The 19,151-nt window shown below is 54.0% G+C and overlaps 1 protein-coding gene and 1 long non-coding RNA gene across 2 annotated transcripts in view; one reads left to right on the plus strand and one right to left on the minus strand.

The window, feature by feature from the left end:
- Positions 1–1,596, plus strand: part of TMEM132E (transmembrane protein 132E) — a 38,852-nt gene extending 37,256 nt beyond the window's left edge. The window contains exon 9 of the mRNA XM_026036971.1: positions 547–1,596. Coding sequence (XP_025892756.1) covers positions 547–1,575 — 1,029 coding nt within the window. The 3' untranslated portion in view covers positions 1,576–1,596. The remainder of the gene's footprint in view (positions 1–546) is intronic.
- Positions 1,597–10,903: 9,307 nt separating this feature from the next.
- LOC112945429 lies at positions 10,904–17,386 on the minus strand. The gene is made up of 3 exons (XR_003249006.1): positions 17,316–17,386; positions 14,957–16,506; positions 10,904–10,967 (listed from the first exon to the last, which is right to left on the minus strand). It is a non-coding gene; the product is annotated as an uncharacterized LOC112945429 (long non-coding RNA).
- Positions 17,387–19,151: the final 1,765 nt, after the last annotated feature.

Genomic DNA, 19,151 nt, shown 5'->3' on the forward strand with positions numbered 1-19,151 from the left:
AGCATGTGCGCCAGTGGAGGGGGAACCCGGCATGGCACTCGGCATGGATGGGGACCTTGCTTGCAAAGCCGCTTCCCCAAATCCTGCGCAGGGCTTTAGAGTCTCAAAGCTCCCCTTGATCCCGGAGCTTTTGCTCCATGCTGAGCCCCTGGCATGGTGATGGGAGGAAGCAGAGCTCCGCAAACTGCCGCTTAATTAAATGGAGAAGGGGCTGAGCATCTGAATCAGCTGACACCAGGAGGGAGGGACCCGGAAACCTGGCTGTGCCCTGTCCCAAATCCCTGGCATGCTCTCAGAGGCTTGATCCTGCCTGAGAGAACATGCAGATAATAGGAGAGAAAATTAGGTGAAAATTAGGTGTGAAGATTAGGTGAAAAGGATAAAACAGGTCAGGTTTGGAAGGAGGAAGATGAACTGATAAATGAATGGAGAAAAGGAGAGGGATAAAGGATGGATTTCATGGATGGAAGAATGAGAAGCAGGAAGGGGGGGGTGTGGGTGGGCTTGTATCCTGCTGGGCAACTGTTGGCTGTATTTGTCCTGCAGGAAGCGCTCCTCAGCCTGTGGATTTCCTACAGTGATGGCACCACGGCCCCCCTCTCCCTCTATGACCCCAAGGATTACAACCTGGTGGTGACCAGCCTGGATGAGAAAGTGGTCTCAGTAACCCAAGACCGGCCCTTCCCCTTGGTGGTGGCAGAGAATGAGGGCTCAGGGGAGCTGCTCCGGGCTGAGCTGGTCATCTGTGAAAGCTGCCAGAAGACGAAGCGCAAGAGCGTGCTCTTCACAGCCCTGGCCAGTGTGCGGGTCCACTTTGGCTCCGAGGAGGACCCAACCTACGACTACGACCACGTGCCGAGCAAGCCGGGGCAGGAGGAGACAGCGGCAAGTACCACCCTGCGGGCAGAGGTGGAGAGAAAAGCGGAGCCAAGCGAGGACAGCAGGATGTCTAGTGCATCTCACCCCACTGAGGACTTCCCTACCATCCCCACGGGCTTTGTTCAGGTGACCAGGGGGCTGACGGACCTGGAGATAGGCATGTATGCGCTCCTGGGTGTCTTCTGTCTGGCCATCTTGGTCTTCCTCATCAACTGCATTGTCTTTGTGCTGAAATACCGGCACAAACGCATCCCGCCAGAAGGTCAGACCAACATGGACCATTCCCACCACTGGGTCTTCTTGGGGAATGGGCAGCCCTTGCGGGCTCACAATGACCTCTCGCCCCAGCCTGAGAGTCCTGGGAACCCCTTAGAAAATGTCCAGACTTGCTGCCACGGTGACCACCACAGCAGTGGGAGCTCACAGACCAGTGTGCAGAGCCAGGTCCATGGCCGCGGGGACGGTTCCTCAGGGGGCTCCACACGGGACCAAAGCGAGGACCCACTCAACTCACCCACCTCCAAACGGAAGCGGGTGAAGTTCACCACGTTCGCCACGCTGCCCTCCGACGAGCTGGCCTACAACTCCATCCCCATCGCCGACGAGGAGGACTTGGAGTGGGTCTGCCAGGACATGGGCCTCCAAGACCCCGAAGAGCTTCACAACTACATCCGCAGAATCAAAGAGATCGCTTAACGCAGGGGCAGAGGGGCCGGGGGGGGCCGGGGCCGCCACGCCACGCCGCACCAGCTGCTCCGGGGGGCTGGAGCCCCAGGCTCGGCTCTCGTGTGTGTGTTCTCTCTTTCGCACATGTCACATCCTCCTCACCCCGGCTGAATGCACCCCGCACCCCCCCGGCTCTTTATTCTTTACGTGCCCTTTACGGTTTTTATTTTTCCCAAGGGGAAAGCGCTGGATCTCTGCCTGGCGGGAGGAAGCAGAGGGAGCGGGAGGCCGAGCTGGGGGTGGAGGGTGGATGCAGGTGCCCCAGGGGGGCGGGAATGGGGGTGACCGGCCCTGCCAGCGGCCCCACGGATTGGGACAGCCCTGGAGGAGCTGGTCCTCGTCCCAGCTGAGTGCCTGGATGTGCCCGGGGGCGGGGCTTCCCAGCATGGGGCGTGGCCTCACGCGCGGGGGCGTGGCTACAGTACTGGTGTGATTTATCAATGAAGGGGTGTGGCCTCGCTCAGGGGGCGGGGCTTATCGTTTGTGGGCGTGGCCTCTGGTGCCAGCCTGGCTCCCGGGGCGCCTCGCCGCGCTCTGCGGCACCGCCGCGGGCTCCGCGCGCGCTCGGGGCTCCGCCGCCCTCCTCGGCTTGGGGCCAGGGTGGCGCCACGGGTGGTGCCCAGGCGCCTCCCGCCTTGCCCGGCCTGAGCGAGGCCCAAACGCGGGTCCCACTGCTCCAGCGCCAGCCCCGCGGTGCCTTCTGCCGCCCTCGGCCTCGCGCCAGGCCCGGCCTCCGCCCCCTGCCTGCCCCAGAGCCCGGGGCTGCTGGGCTGGTCCCACTCGGAGCATCCCCTCGGGAGCATCCCTGAGTCCCGGGGGACTCGGAGCATCCGGTGCCCGCCATGGGCACCGCCACGGCCAGCGGCACAGGGGCAGGCACAGGCTGGCGGCAGCGGCTCCTTTCGGCATCGGAAGTTACCCACCACTGTGTCTATTTTTTTTTTCTTTCTTAAATAAAAGAACAGAAAAAGAAGTCAAAGCGGAAAGCCAAACCAAACGGCCTCGCAGCACTGTGACGAGCTGTATCTCTCGGTCACGTTGCCCGGGATCCGGATGCTCCTTTGGGCTCGCTGGTGGCGCTGGGGACAGAGCAGAGGCCGGGTCTGGCTCAGCGCAGCCCGGGCAGTGCCCGGGGCACCGCCGGGTCCAGCCCCGCGCACGGGCACGCGCGGCCTCGGCATCGCCACCGGCCGAGCACTCGGGTTTGCATCCAGCCCTCCCAACCCAGATCCGGTTCCTCTTGGAAAGAGAGGCTGAGTGGGGTCAGTGCTGCCTCATGAGTGGTCCCCGTGCCTCAGTTTCCCTCGCTGGAAAGCGGCTGCCTGCGGCGGCGTCACAGCCTCTTTAAAGGGTTTATCACTTTCAGGCTATGAGAATTTCTCCCCCAGCGGCCTTAAAACTTACCGGTTAGCTCTATGCTCATTTGATATATACATATACATATATATAAATATATATATATGGGGGAATTGGGATACGTGCAAAGACCAGTTACATTTTACTGTGCCCTGTTATCTGAAGGACCCAGGTACGACTGAACGAGCCACTGATCCAATAATAATTCTGAGCAGTAAAATTAATACAGCCGAATTCCCTTCTTGGAACTTCCAAACCTCATCGTTAAATTAACATATATGAATATTTGTTAAAAAAAAAAAAAAGAAGAAAAGGGGGGGGAGTTAAGAAGAGTGTATAATAAAATTTTATAATTGTAATAAGACATGCCAGTGCCGACTCCTGGTCCCTGAGCACGTTCCCGGCTCTGCAGTGGGACTGACCAGTGGCTGGGAGATGTGGGGGTCCATGCAGCTCCTTCCCCTGGCTGAGTCCCCCCTGGATTTTCCCCCTTTTTTTCCCTTTTCCCATGATTTTTTTCTGGGACCGGGTCCTCGAGCCGTCCCTTCCCAGCTTGGCGCTGGCTGCTCTCCCGCTGCCGTCTCCAGGGGCTGCAGCCGGGCCCAGGATGTGACACGGAGCATCAGCGGCCGTTTTCCAGCCCATCAGTTCCCATCTCGGCTGATGGATGAAGTGGAGGGCTCCAAGCGCCCTTGGGGAACCAGCGCCGCCGCGCTGGGGAACTGGAGCTGCCGGCAAGGGCTGGCGCCGGCTCCGCTCCCACCGGGGTCACCCAGATCCGGCAGTGCCGATGTGGCCACGGGTGCCAGATCCCCAGCAGGGACGAGATGGGGGGGGCTTCATTTGGGAAGAGGAGAACAGAAGCTTCTCCGCGTCCCTATAACCACCCATTACTTCTATATAAAGATGTGTGTATATGTACGCAAACAGGTACACACATACAGCTAGAGCTATATAAATGCATATATATGTGCATATGTATGCATATACATACATGGATACACCTGTTCAAGATTAATGCAAACCTGCACAGGAGCTTATGTGTGTTTTTTGTGTGTATTTATACACACAAATACACAAGTGTTTGCCCCTGAGCATCATCTTTGACAGCAATCCTTAAAAATGCCCCCCTGGTCATTGGGACGCAGGGCCAAATAACCAGCCAAAAATTTATGTGGGCTCCTAACTTCTCCTAAGTCTCTCAGGGAGGAAGCAATGAAGAGTTCTAGGGAGCAAACCCCAGGCAAACGAGGTGGGTTTTGCACTGAGATGATGAAGCTCCTGCTCGGGACGTTGGCCCCGGGCTTGCAGGGTGCCCACATACCTGGGCACCCGCTAGGGAGCCCCCAGCCAGTTCTCAGGACTGGCATCTTCCCTCCCATTTCACTCCTGCTCCGGTAAAAAGAATAATCCTTGTTCCTACAGTGGCCAAACGTCCCTTAAGGGAAAAAAAAAAAAAAAAAAAAAAGGAAAAGATAATTAAAAAGAAGCCTCTATTTCAACTCCCCTCTCGCTGTGCCCTCTGTTTATTCTACGCTGCCTTTTTGCTGTTTAGCGCTTTACTATCTGCTCCCAGCAGGCAGGGACAAATTTGCATTTTAATGCGGTGTTGTGAGGCTGCACAAAACACCTGTGACTAGGCAGAGCCTGGGGATGCAGCTCCCGTCTCCCTATTTATCAGCTCGGGTGGCTGCCTTTTAAACAGACGCCTGCCTGGTTCAACATCCCCCCTGCTTTGCCCCCCTTCAAAGCTGTCACCTTCTTGTGAACTTAATATTTTGCTCAAAAAAAACCCCCCAGATATAGCAAGGAAAAAAATAATCGAACCTCATAAAGTATCTCCTGCCCATAAGACAAAGTGAGAATGGGCAGGGAGAGAGGAAAAGAAATAGGGATATTCCTGCAGGGATGCTGCAGGAGAGAGCCGCTCACTTCTCCCTTCTGGCCCCACAGGCCTCCCCTTTGCAGCGGGAGGCAGCAGACCTGGCGCCAGGGTGAGGGGCTGTGCTGGCTCCCGCACTTCCCAGCCACGGGAGAGGCTTATTTCCTGGGAATGGGAGTGAGAGGCATCTCTCCAAATGGACATTTTATTGCTCTGCCATTATCACCTGGCTCAGCAAGGAGGGACAAAGCTCAGCCTGGGGCTGGGAGCACCGCGGGCGACTGCTCTGAATCTCACAGGGCTCCACATCATTGTTAGGCTGAGGAGGAGGAGGAGGAGGAGGAGGAAGGAGATCTCATTGGAGAAGGAGGAGGGATGCCAAGGCCCAGGTGTGTTGTACGGGCACTATCTGGTGAGCTGAAGATGGGCACTGCTTCAGGTAGGGTAGCACCAGGGAAAAAACTTGGACTCCTCTTTATAAGAGGGATCTTTATAAGATCTTCTGGGTTTAGATCCAGAAAAAAAAAAAACAAAAAAAAACAAAAAAAAAACAAAAAAAAACCAAAAAACAAACAAAAAAAAAAAACAAGGAAGCAAGGGGGAATGTCCAGGGATGAAGGATTCTGAAGCCCTGCTATGAGTTTCCCAGCATCTTGAAGGAATTTCCTGGGACTTTCTAGGGACTGCAGGATACAGAGCCAGTCCAGGACTCCTCAATCTGGAACCTCACTAGGACATTTTCTGCTTTCCAGGAACATCCTGATGCTTTCTAGGAACTCCGGGGCCTTTTGGGGATTCCTCTGTGCTTTCCAGGAATTTCCTGCAGCTTTCTCCAAGTTCCAGAATCTAGAGCTGGTTTCCAACCCTTGGCTGCCAATGTTGAACAACAAACTGCAGCAAATCGATAGCTGATTAAGTGGTGCTTCGAAGCCCTGTGCCTGCACAAGGCAGCGGGAGACAACCTGGGGCACAAAATACTGATTAGCACCTGGGGAAAAGGTTTTAATTTTCCAAGCAATAGCCACGGAAGGAGATCTGCATGCTGATGGCCCGTTTTCCAGTCTTACATCCCCTTTTCTTGATGGAAATCCCTCTCGCAGCTAAAAGGTGGGCAGCGAATCCACTGCCGGAGTGATTTGTGGCTGCCTCTGGGAAGGAGGCTCCTCTGTGAGCAGAGGAAATTCCAGCACATCCCGTGGCTTCCCATCCCTCCCTCTGCTCTGCACAGCACCCAAGGGTGATGGGGAGCAGGGTCCTGCAGCCCTGCGGTACCCCACGCAGAGCATCACTCCTGTGTGAACACCCGGAGTGTGGGCAAAGACACCGCAGCCAAAGCACCTCATTCAGCAACTTGTCTGACCTGCATTTGCACATGTCAGGAGAAGGGGAATCCATCACTCCTTGGGCCTGTCGGCTCCCCTTGCAAATTGCCCTGGCACATAATAAATTGCACCTAATTTCTCATTTGAATTGCTCTGGCTTCAGCTTGCAGGCAGCGGCTCCCGTCAGGTCTTTGGGAGGTGAAATTTGCCTCAGTTCTCTCCTGCTTCCCGCCAGGAGGCAAAGAGCAGCAAGTCCTTTCCGTCCCCCACTGGCAGCGATTGCTTCCGGCCTGTGGGTCATCTCCAGGCATCTTCTCTGCCTCTCTTTGCTGCTTTCCCAACAGTTTGAAATCCCTGCCGCAGGCAGCTGGGGCCTCCAGCACCCCGTATGTCGAGCTCCCCTCTCCTCTCCTCCTTTGCACCCCGTGATCCGTCTTTGCTGCTTCCCAGGAGCAGCCTCTTCAGCCCCCTTTATCTCAAGTTTCACTTCTTGTTCCCTTTCCCTGCCCTTGCATTTACATGTGCATTTAATATCCACCTCTTGAGATCATCTGCTTCTGGACTTCACTGCAAACCAGACCTGGGAGGGCCCACTGCAGCTGCTCTCCACCGTGAAAAGAAGCCCCATCACTGAAATGCTCCTCCAAAGCTTTATAAGTCCCCAAAATCTTCATCTCTGATCTCCTTAATTCCAACTGCCCCACTTTGAACTGCTTTCGAACCAGACTGGGGAGCATGGAGGGTTTGGGATGTGTCCTCACTCTTTTGAAGTCCATGACTTTTCCAAGAGGCAGAGCATGGGACGAGGAGATGCAGCAGAAACCTGGGGACAGAGAGCGATGGGACCATCCCTGCTGTGGCCCCCAAGACCTTCCTGGGAAAGCTCCATGTTCCCATGATCTGGTGCCCGCTGCACTCCCATCGCTGCCAGCCCAGCTGCTGCTTCTGCCTCTCGACACCCCGAGGTGAGGCTGGCCTGTGTTAAACTGCCTTCGTAACCATTCCAGAGATATTATCAAGATGTCATTATGAGAGGCAGATCCGTTTGAACCACCGCTGCATTTTAAACAAGCTTCATTGCTTCCCGTAATGCAAAGCATTCCTTTTCATTTCACTGAATCAGCACTGGGTGGGATAATTTCCCTGCCGTTAATTCCTGCCGCACTCACCCTGCCACCCGTCAGCTTGGATGGGCCCGGGCTATGGGTGTCCTGCTCTGTGAGGAAACGCACCAGCATGTTCCATCACACAGGGCTCGTTCATTATCCCCTAGGAAACATGGCATTGATGGACTCGTCGTGGATTGAAACCCAGGGCTATAAATCAGGATCAAGGTGTGTTGGGTTTTTTTTTCCAGCAGATTGACTCAGAACACTCATTTAGCCCATTTCCCTATACTCAACAGCCGGAGAATTTAACCTGCTGCACTATTGGGTTTTGATCCTAATGAACCCGCGTCAAGGGCAATCTCCAGCCTTTCAAGCACAGCGGTGGATAAAGCACCCGGCCGAAGCAATCAGTCAAACCGCGGCACGTGCCTCATGTGGCACAGCCAGGTGGGCGTGCCGAGTTTTCAGAGCCGATCTTTGGTGTATGATGATCCCAGAAGAATGGGAAAACAATCGGCAGTGTCCAGGTCCTGGCAGGGAAGCCAGCGGGGCAAACAGGTTGCTCTGTGTTAGAAGAAAGTCTCTTGGACATCCCCTCTGTCACTGCTCGTCACCATCCTGGGACATACTTGAAGGGCTTTGGTGGGCATCCTTGGACAGGACCTCGGTCCTTTCACTGGTGGCAAAGCCTTGCCAGCACAGAGCAGTTCTGGTGAGCGCCCTGATGCCTTTGGATACTATTGCTACCACCTCACGATCTCACAAAAAAAGGCTCTGGTCCCAGAGCCTCACCCTGTCAAGCTCCCCCGCAGAACTGCTTCATCCGTCGCTCCTTGCCTCAGTTTACCTCGACCATAACATGTCTTTCCCTTATCAAGCTGCTGGGTGATTGCGCCTCAGTGGTGGCTTGGGGCTGCAGTCCCAGGTGCAGCCTTCAGTGCTAATTAATTAATCAAGGCTTAAAATGTCAGCTTGAGCATCCGTGACCACTTAATGTGGCACAGTTCTGGCCGGAGGCCATCAGGCCCGTGCAGGCCGCTTCCTTCTGCCTCTGCACTGGGATTTTTTTCCCATGGGATGTCTCCAGCACAGCCTCCTACGCTCTGTGTTGGTGCTGCGCCTGCCTTCCATCTCCCCTGCCTTTGGTGTCCTCCCATGGGCTCAAAGGGGCTGATTCGCTCCAATTCTGTCCCTTGCAAGATGTGTTTTAGGAGGGTTCAAACTGCAGCCACTGAAGGAAATCCTGCACGGACCCAGACCTGTGCACGGAGCCAAACCTGTGCACGGAGCCAAACCTGTGCACGGCTCCAGCTCCGGTGCTGTCGGGCTTGCTTGCCAGGACACTAACGTCTCTGCGTGCCAGAACGCGCTTGCCCCTCACACCCCTACCTGTGGCTCCCCAAAAGCCACCAGTACCCTGTGGGGCTGCACAGAGGCGCTGGGGGCAGCAGAGCTCAAAATAACCACTGCAAATCCAATTATCCGAGGGTTAAGCACTCCGAAAGTGAAAACGGAGGGTCCAAACTGCTGAGCCAGCAAAGGCTGGGCGCCGATCAATGCCCTGGAAAACATCAGGCTTGTTCTTGGGAGCCCGGCTCTTTCTGTTGCGACAGTGAACGACGCTCAGCGCACGGGTCCCCGCGGAGCAGAGCAATGAGCAGCGGCTCAGTCCACCTGCCCTGCGCCTCTCGTGTCCGCTGTGAAAACAAACGAGGAATAATTGCTGCTCGCCGATATCGAACGATCCTGGGATCGTAAACGAGGAGTATTGTAGCAGACGGGAAAAACCACAGCTGCATTCAGACCGGTGTAATCCAATCACTGGTTTGTGGACTGAGAGGCCTCCAGGGAAGGAGAGGGCTTCAGTGGGTGGTCCCAAGTGCTGGATTCTGCATCTGCATCGAGGCAAACGACGGCTAAAATCATCCCAAGAGCTATACCGACAACACGGAGGGACCAGGAGCACAGAGCTGCCTGCATCTCGGCCCTGCAAAGCCCAAGAGGGCCCCCAACGTGGGTGGGAGCAGGTCCAAGGGACGCGGGGCCGGGCCGGGCAGCGCTGCGGCAGGGTCCCCTCCGCCCCTGTGGGGGACAAGGGAGGCTAAAGGAAGGCCAGCTCCCGCTGGGAGCACGTGGCAGCAGGAAGGTGGTGATGTCCGGTTTCACCAGCAAGGACCAAGTTGGGTGTGGGTTCTCTAGTGGCTTGTAAGGGTTGTGCTCCAGCTGCTGCCTTTCCCATGGGAAGAACCTGCATCTTCCCTTCATACTCACTCATTTTCCCTCAAATTCCTAGCATTTCCTGCCGGTTAAGTCTGTAGCCGCTGTATTCAAACTGACCAATAGGTTCCCAAACTACTAAAAACAGAGGCAGCCCTGTTGGGAGTCAGCATGTCCCCCTAAATTGCCTCTCCATTCTCCAAATGACTACAAGAGCCTGTAAAATGCAGGTTGCTTCAGTGGATTAGGCTCAGAAAATGTTGCCAAATAAGTAAGCAGGGAGAAAGTGCCCAACCCTAAACGCAGACAGAAGTGACAGTGGAAGAAAAGAGTATCTTAATGGGCATCTTGTTCACAGCTGCTCCAAAAGTCCTTCCGCGGCTTTGGAAGGATTCCTCAGTGCTCACCATCCATCACTGGATGCAGTTCGTGTCAGTGACATTCAAAGCTAAAAGGGGAGATGTTTCCAAGTGGATAAAGCGATGCAGAAAGCAGATTTGGAGGTGCTCAAAGTGGCAAACAGGCCGAGCAAAAGCTGCCTGGTGGGAGGAGCGGGAGGGAGCCGCGCAGGGCGGCACAGCCTGAGGGGCTTCCCTATATCCCAATGAGTTTCCCTGTTGTCTCCCATCCGTGAGACACCCTCCTTGTTCCCACCCCACAGGGCGTTCCCATCTCATCCCGCAGCAGCTGCCGAGGGAAGCCAAGCTGGGGCTGCTCCCGCCTCTGCTCCCCGTGTCCTGCTGCCCCGCTACTTGCTGCCTAAATAAGCACTAACATCCAGCAGCTCCAATGAGGCTTTTCATTAGAGTTCCCAGACGGCCGGCTAATTCCAGCATAAAAGGACACATATTGTAGCATTAGATAAATAGATAGCACTGGTCGGTGGGAGAAACGTGTTGTCGAGAGCCAGCCGGGGGAGATGCGCTGCGGTAGCTTGGGGGACAGTGGGGTTTTGGGGGGGCCCTGGAGGTTCTTCAGGCTTTCTGCCCCCTCTCCAAAGAAAAAGATGCCCTGGTGACTCTGTGTCCCGAGAGAAGGGAGTCCTCTACTCCAACACACTCAGCTCTTGCCCTTTCAAAGGCACCAATGTCCCCGGCCTCCTCAGTGGCCCTATGTTCCTCTCAGAGCCTTGGGCCTCCTGTGGCCACCAAGGACAGAGGCACATGGTCACCTGAAAAAGTCTTGCCTGGAGCTGCCACCAACACGACCCCATTGCTCATGTGCCCAAAGCAACCTCCATGCAAAGGCGAAGCAGGAGGAGCGAGGCAAGGAAGACACACAGAGACTCGAGACACAGCAAAGAGGAGATGACTCTTTTATTGAGGGGGGGGGGGGGCTGCTCCATTGTGTGGCGAAGGTCCACGGTTTGTGCGGTGGGCTCCTCATGGGCGGCGGGACGGACGTGGGGAGCTGCGGGCTGCCCTGCAGTGGCTCGGCCTCCTCTCCGGTCCTGTGGCACCTGACTGGCTGCTGGTGCTGGTCGGGGGAAAGAGAGAAAGAGCAGGGCAGAAGCGGGAACCGGAAAAGGAGAAGGAGGAGAAGAAGAAGAAGGAGGAGAAGAAGGAGAAGAAGGAGGAGGAGAAGGAGGAGAAGAAGGAGAAGGAGGAGGAGGAGAAGGAGGAGAAGAAGGAGAAGAAGGAGAAGAAGGAGAAGAAGGAGTAGTAAGATGAGAAGGAGAAGGAGGAGAAGAGGAGGAGAAGGAGGAGGAAGAGGAGAAGCAGGAGGGATGAGAAAGAGGAGAAGGAGGAGGAGGAAGAGGAGGAGGAAGAGAAGAAGGAGGAGGAGGAAGAGGGAGGAGGAGGAGGAGAAGAAGGAAAAGGAGGAAGAAGAGGAGGAGGAGGGAGGAGAAAGAGGAGGAGGAAGACAAGGAGGAGGAAGAGAAGAGGGAGGGGGACGACGACGAGGACGACGAGGAGAAGGAGGAAGATGAGGAGGAGGAGAAGGAAGAGGGGGAGGAGAAGTAGGAGGGGCACGAGGACGAGGAGGATGAGGAGGAGGAGGAGAGGCAGAAGGAGGGGAAGGGGAAGGAGAAGGAAGGGGAGGAGGAGGGGGAGGGCAAAGGGAGGGGGAAGTAGAGGAAGAAGACGAGGAGGAGGAAGGAGGAGGAAGAGGAGGAAGAAGAGAAGAAGGAAGAAGAGAAGGAGGAGGCAGAGAAGGAGGAGGCAGAGAAGGAGGAGGAAGAGAAGGAGGAAGGAGGAAGAAGAAGAGGAGGAAGAAGAGGAGGAGTCATGAGAAAAAAGAGGGGGAGGAAGCAGAGGAGGACGAAGAAGAGGAGAAGGAGGAAGAGGAGCAGGCAGAAGAGGAGCAAGAGGAGGAGGAGGAAGAGGAGGAGAAAGAAGAGAAGGAAGAAGAGGAAGAAGAAGAAGAGAAGGAGGAAGAGGAGGAGGAAGAGTAGGAGGAAGAAGAGGAGGAGGAAGAGGACGAGGAGGAAGAGGACGAGGAGGAAGAGGACGACGAGGAAGAGGAGGAGGGGGAAAAGGAGGAGGAGGAACAGGAGGACGAGGAAGAGGAGGAGGAGGCAGGGGAGGAGGGAGGAGGAGGACGACGACAAAGAGGAGGAAGAAGATAAGGAGAAAGAGAGGAGGAGGAAGAAGAGGAGGAGGAAGAAGAGGAGGAGAAGGAAGAGCAGGAGAAGGAATAGGAGCAAGAGGAGGAGGAAGAGGAGGAGGAAGAAGAGAAGGATGAAGAAGAGGAGGAAGGAGGAGGAAGAGGAGGAGGAGAAAGAGGAGGAGGAGGAAGGAGGAAGGAGAGGAGGAGGAGAAAGAGGAGGAGGAGGGAGGAGGAAGGAGAGAAGGAGGGAGGAGGAGGAGGAAGAAGGAGGAAGGAGAGGAGGAAGAAGAGGAGGAGGAAAGAGGAAGGAGAGGACGAGGAAGGAGAGCAGGAGGAAGGAGAGGACGAGGAAGGAGGAAGGAGGAAGAAGAGGAGGAAGGAGAGGAGGAGGAAGAAGAGGAAGGAGGAAGTAGAGACAGAGGAAGAAGAGAAGGAGGAAGAAGAGAAGGAGGAAGAAGAGAAGGAAGAAGAAGAGACAGAGGAAGAAGAGAAGGAGGAAGAAGAGAAGGAAGAAGAAGAGACAGAGGAAGAAGAGAAGGAGGAAGAGGAAGAGGAAAGGCTGGTCCCACTTCTGCCCTTTCTCACCTCCGCCGGTGTCTCGCAGCTCCTCCTCGCGCCTGGCTCTGGGCCAGGCCGCTGCGCTTTTAAGCCTCTCCTGGGCGCGCGTGTCACAAAGCAGCCCTGTGACACGGCAGCCTGGACACGCCCATATGTGGCCGCCCTGGGCCCCCTGTGACATCACCACCGTGTCACCAGGGCCTGGGCACCGTGCCACGGAGAGCCCCGAGCGCTCAGCCAGGCCAGGGGCCGGTGGCATCTGCAGCTACCACCTCCCGTGGCCAGGCTCTCCCGGGAACCAGTGCTTTAGGAACACCTGGTCCCTGGAATCCTCTTCATATCCCACATCTCCTAGTTTCCAGCCTGTCTAGAGCGTTTGGCCAACGTGTTGGCAAAGACGCAGGTGCCACACTTAGCGAGGTGGGACCCGTCGCTTCCAAGCACATGGAGATCTTCAACCAGTGTGCCATGGGCATTGAAACCAGGATTGTTCCAGAAACAGCTCCTGCACAAGCAGTTGTTGACTCTCCCTGTCCACCTGCTCCTCCTTCCTTAGCAGCAGGGTTGTGAAGAAAAGGGCCCTGGCCCTTAACTCCTGACACTGGCCCCAGGTCTCTGTAGTCATAGTTGGCAATAAAGTACCTTTGGTGCTCACATAAAGAACAAAGCTAGAGATCATTTAGTCCAAGCCCCCTGCACACACAGGTCACCTAGAGCATGTGGCACAGGCTTGTGTACAAGCAGGTTTTGAATAGCTCCAAAGAAGGAGACTCCACAACCTCCCTGGGCAGCCTGTTCCAGCGCTCTGTCCCCCTCAGTGTTTTTTTCCCTTAAGTTCCTGTGGAACTTGTGGCCCTTCAGTTTGTGGCCGTTTCCTCTAGTCCTTTTGGTGGCCACCACAGCAAAGAGGTCTCCCCATCCTCCTCACTGCCTCCCTTGAGGTTATTTATAGACATGGATTAGATTCTCCCTCAGCCTTCTCTTCTCCAGGCTGAACAGGCCAGCAGCTACAGCCAAAAAGATGTTGTTGATGCCTTATTTCTAACTCTGAGAACCTTCATTACTGAGAATTTATAAAGTTACTGGAAAACTACTGCTAGAAAATACTACAGCCCAGAGCACATGGCACCAGGATGTTTTCTCATCCTTCCCTATGGCTGTGAAAGTAGTCTTCCTCCTAACAGCCGCAGGGAACATTTTGTTTCATGGATCACTGATGCAGAGATAGAAATCTCAGCCCAATTACAGATGCATTTTCCCTTTCTCTCCTTCAAAATCTTGGTATATGGGGAAAAAAAAAAAAAAAAAAGGAAAAAACAAGGTACTTTCCCCAATCTCAAGGCTCAGTTATGGCAGCAAATACAAATCCAGGGAGACTTTCAGCTACTGAAGGAGGTAGGAGAGGAACTAGCACCTTCGGGTTACAAATCTTTGACCCATCCAACTCCCACTTCAAACCATGTCAGTGTAAAGAGGAGAAATCTTTGAACCAGAAATGAAAATGAAATGAAAGAACCATTTAGCTGCAGGTCAGCGAAAACTTTTTGCTTTGACAATTCCTAAATGTTTGGAGTTCAACCTTCTATAACTTCAGGCTGGGAGGACCTGTGGTTTTCAAGGTTCCCAGGGATATGTCGTTTAGCACCGAGACGCGAGTTTTCACTTGAAAAAGAAAACCTTGCAACAAAGTTTTCCAACATTTTAAAGAATCTGTTTTGTTTGGGTTTTTTTTTTTTTTGCTTGGTTTTGTTGTTTAATAGGGGTCCTGGGCTCACTCTGGGGACCATCTATATTTGGGTGTTTGAATTCTGGAAGCGAGACCTCATGGCTAGTGCTGGAGTATCCGTGCTGTGTGTCCTATCAGCTGCTCCACAAACTTTGTGTTCACTTGCTATACAGTGCTGGGAAACTCAAGGTGCCATCCTTTTCTATTTCCTTGGGATCCATCCTGGGATCTGCTCCTGTCCTGCAGGAGCTCCTGTGCCCTGGCAAGGTCCATGAGTCTCAACCTGATCTCCTGCTCTCTGCTCCGTTAAATCTGGGTTAATTCTTCTTCCTCCTCCCTACACTGTACCACACAAACCACAGCCAGTCCTCTGCAAGGGTTGGACATGCAACGCGATGAGTGACGGATCGGGAGAGCTCCAGCCATTTCTTTTCACTTTTCCTCTCGTCCCCTCTCTTCCTCCTTGCCCACCGCTCCCAGCACCGTGTGCTCAACTGCAAGGTAACAGCTTCAGTTGCTCTGGATTGCTTAATGAGGGACTCTGGGGTAAATCAATGATTCTGAATGGGATCACGGAATAGCAATTAAATAAATAAATAAACAAATAAATAAATAAATAAATGGAACTCACCAGTGGAAAGATGAGGGAAAAGGGCCAGGCTGATTCCATTCATTCTCTGCTGCCAGCAGGGAGCTGGTGGAAGGTCTGGGGCAGCAATGGGCACTGGAGGAGCTGTGGCTCGAACGAATGTGGTCTCCAGTTCCAGGCTGGAGCTCACAGCAAGCTCCTGCCTGCCTGGCATTGGTGATGCCAACCCCTGTGGTGGCTCCCTGGGCAGGTAAGCGGGCATGGACAGCAGCACGTGCCCGATGCAGCCACCGCTCATCTCTGAATTTAAGTTGCGCTCAGAACAGCCTGTTGGGCACTACCGAGGAACATATGAATTATCATGTTCTTAAATAGCCATTTTCTTGCTTTTAAGAGTTTAGGTTGTTGAAGTGTGTTAGTGGAGCGCAGAACTGCTATCACTTAGCAACCTCGCCAGTTTTGAGGATGTGAAAAGGAGTGTGGGGGTATTTTCTTCCTCCCTGTCCTGGAATTTCCGGTTTGTCTCAGTCTTGAAACTTCTGCGTGCGTGTCAGCAGGGAGAGTCAAAACAAAGATGCAGGCAAACAAAAGCCCCATTAAAAAAGTCTATAAATGGATGAATGAGCACTTCAAAGTCCGTAAACAGATGAATGAACACTTCAGGTTGTTCTCTCCTCTCCGGTTAACGCGTCTCACTCCCCGCAGTAAGAACCACACCACACCTGCATCGCCAGGTTCAAGGCAAGAGGTGGCCCTACCTCAGTGCCGGTCAAACAGCAGGGGCAGGATGGTTGAAGGGATGGATGGAAGGATGGATGGGCTTTTTGATGACTGTGCCTTCTTCATCCTTCCTCTGCCTGTCTGACTGTGTGGGTACAAGGCCACGGCCTGGTGTGGTATGGGGCTGAAAGGAGGCCAAGAGATCACAAGAGTTTCTGTTGCTCTCCATAGTCATTCCTCATCTTTTCCTCCCACATCTGGAGCTCCTTCCTCCAGGCAAGGCTGTTGCAAAGTGACTACAGGAGAGAGGTTTGGGACCTACACATGAAAGCCCAGGCGCAGGCCCTGGAAAAGACTGTGTTAGTTCTCGAGTGGCTGGGACTCAGTCAATAAATCAGCTCCAATTCCCTGCTGAGTGGAAAGAAGGTGAGCTACAAACTGCACTGAGATCGCAGAGCAGAGTCTCACACGGACGTGGAGTGATGTCAGGCTGGGTTTCGCCCGGAAGAGGGGCGCTGGATTCACGTCAAGGTGTTTGCTGTTTCACACCAGGCCTTCAGGCTGTCCCGGTTGGAAGCGGCGAGACAAACCTCGACGTGTTCCCCCAGAGACAGGGCCATGTCTGCTGCCACCAAACCAAAGCAAACGTGGAGGAGCAGCATCTAAGCAGACATTACGCTGGGGAGACTGCCCCCATGGGACATGCGGGTAACAGGGAGGTGGCAGGGACAGAAAAGTTCCAGCGAGGATGCTCACGGTCCCAGGTCCATCAGAGCCACCTTCCCAGCTCCATTCAGCCATCTGCCTCTCTGTTGGTCCCGCCACGACACATCCAAGCAGGAGATGAATCAGTCCAGCGCCGAATAAAGTGTCTGAAATACAGACCTCATTCTGCTTTAATAGGCCACTTATTATATCGAACAAAATGCTAAGGGACCTCTCCAAATACAGATGGAACGGGCCTTGCTATTGAACGCGATCCATATCTATTACACATTGCTAAAGAATGTCCCTAATAATTAATCGTCAGTTATTTAGGAGGCGAGATCTTGCCCATTACACACAATGCACAATTAGCTATATTTAAAAAGCTCTCTGCAGGGCTAGATTTAGCAAGCTCATCCCAACCTGCATGCAGTTAACTGCATGCTTAACTTGCAGAGGGTCCCATCATCTCACTGACTACAGCTTAAGCAAATACTTAAGCGTGTTGCTTAGTCTGCACCTGATTTACTGACTGAGTTGGTTAAAAAGGAGGCATAGCTCTGCCGACAGTTTAAGCTCTGGAAACGTGGTCAACAATAATTTTTATGAACGCAGACTGAGGCAACACATAGCTCAGGTATACACTGACATTATAAAGCCATCGGCTTTCAGGCAGTGGCAGCCTGTGGAAACGCCAGCGTGGGCCCACAAATGCCTTCTCCTGCAAAATTACAACCGGATCTGAGGGACAAAACCATCTTGGCGAGGTGATTTTGTCCTTGCAACACACACAAAATTCAGTTTCCCTCCCAAAGAACGGGGCTGGGAATTTAAGGACCACCAAATGCTGCGTTTCCTGCCAGCGCCGCAGGCTCTGCCTGTGTTTCTGGCCTGGCTGCAAGAGACGTTTTGCCCAGGGCAGCACGGAGGGCTGCTTCCAGCCCGGGTCCCACCGAGGAACACACAGAAAACCCACCTTGGGCAACTCCTCGAGCTGCCACCGGTGGCCTGGACAAACTTCGTGAGGTCTCTTCTTCTCACTTTCTGCTCTCCCCATCTGTAAATACCCAGAGATAGCAGCTGTAAAAGTACCTTAGAGAAACGGCAGCAGTAAAATTACATCAAGCCTAGGGGCTTAAACCAATTGAAGGATACATTTTCCAAGCTGATAGAGCTAAAGCAGCAGCAAAGCTCTTGTGCACTGAGCAGCCTGCAAACTTGGACCATTTTTTGCCCTTCTAACTTGTCAGGCAGCTGAAAAAAAAATCAAACAAGAATATTTTGTGACTCTGCCCATGAGGAAAAGCAACACGTCCCCGTGATCACCCAAAGCCAGGGGAAGAGACTCACCAGAAGCAAAAGGCTCTGGGAATCTCAGTGCATGGACAAGACAGATACAAACAGTGTCTTCTGTCCGTCTGTCCAGCTCCTTAGCACACAGCCCAACTCCTAGGGAGAGGGGCAGCATCTTCCCCCATTAATTTCCACCCCTGCAGCCTGCACCAAGCAGCAGAAAAAGCAGCAGAGGAGCTGGGTCCCCTGCGCCTTCAGCTTGACGGCTGCGATGAGCCTGGGTCTATTTCCCCTGACCCGCCCTGGCACCTCTAATTATGATTAATGGCTGTGATCGTTATCTGCTTGACTCCGCTCCCGCGCGGGGACCAGCGCCGGCAGCGCCGAGCGCCCGGCGCCGCGCTGACACCCCTCATCGATCACGGCCGCGCGCTCGCCGCGAGCAGGGAGAGAAGGCGCAGGGAGGGCTCGCCTTGCTCCGGAGCGGGAATCTCCCAAGGGATATAAATAAAGGGGCTGAAAGGTCCCCGAAGCCCCTTACGATGCCCTGTGGCATCTGTGCTTCCCAGCAGGGCTGGAGGGAAGGTGAAGGGGCAGAGGATCTTTTGACCCCAGTGTACCCAGTTAAAGGCCAAATCTTGAGCAATTTGTGGCTGAAGGCCTCTAAACTTGCCCAGCCTTCCCTGGCCGCAGAAATCAGGATGTCGAAGGGATTAAACATCTGCTTTCACCCATGAGAGGCTGCAGGCAGGAGGGAGCGGGACAAGGTATCACATCAAGCGAATCCCTGTCGCCTCGAGCAGAGCTGCCACAATCCTCATCTTTCCAAGACCTTCCTTCCCTCCAGCCCTTCACATGGACAGAGCTGGACAGTGTTTAAGCTGCTTTATATTTTCCCCTAATATCTGAGCAAGAGGACAAGCACTTAAGCTTTACTCTGCTTAAAGGCCTCTGAGAAAGGCCCTAATGATCGGGGGGAAATAAGGGCAGGAGTCCTGGTGCGCAGTCCAAAGGGCTCTCGAGCATTTGAGCTTAGTTCTAAAGGACTGCCCGGGCTCATGATGAAGTGCAAGGTTATGCTGGACTTTATAACAATACAGTCATGACAATATGCTAATAAATGCTGATTTACATTAGATGAAAGCTGGGAAGAATAACACCCGAATGCATTAATTAATGTGATTAGGAGGTGTTTGAAAAATGAAAATGCAAAGTAGAAGATATAAGTAGCAAGGACATTTCAGGAGGAGGAGGCTTTGAAGCTCTTCCTGGGGAGATGCGCACGGATTCGCACACGAGCCCGGTTCCACCAGGTCGCATCAGGATGTGCAGGGAAATCACTGATTTGATGTCAGTGCTTGAGAACAGCCCCTCGCTGCTGCCCAGAGCCTTGCAAAGAGGAGACAGGAGCTAAGTGGGGCTGTCTGGTGCCAGCCCGGTGTGCAGTGATGGGTGGGGATGGCAGTGCTGGGAATCCAGGGCTGTGACTGAGCAAGCCTGAACTGGCTCCCCTGGGAGC

Source organism: Nothoprocta perdicaria, unplaced genomic scaffold (assembly GCF_003342845.1).
Source record: "Nothoprocta perdicaria isolate Ctin4 unplaced genomic scaffold, notPer1 scaffold_189, whole genome shotgun sequence".
Lineage (NCBI taxonomy): Eukaryota > Metazoa > Chordata > Aves > Tinamiformes > Tinamidae > Nothoprocta > Nothoprocta perdicaria.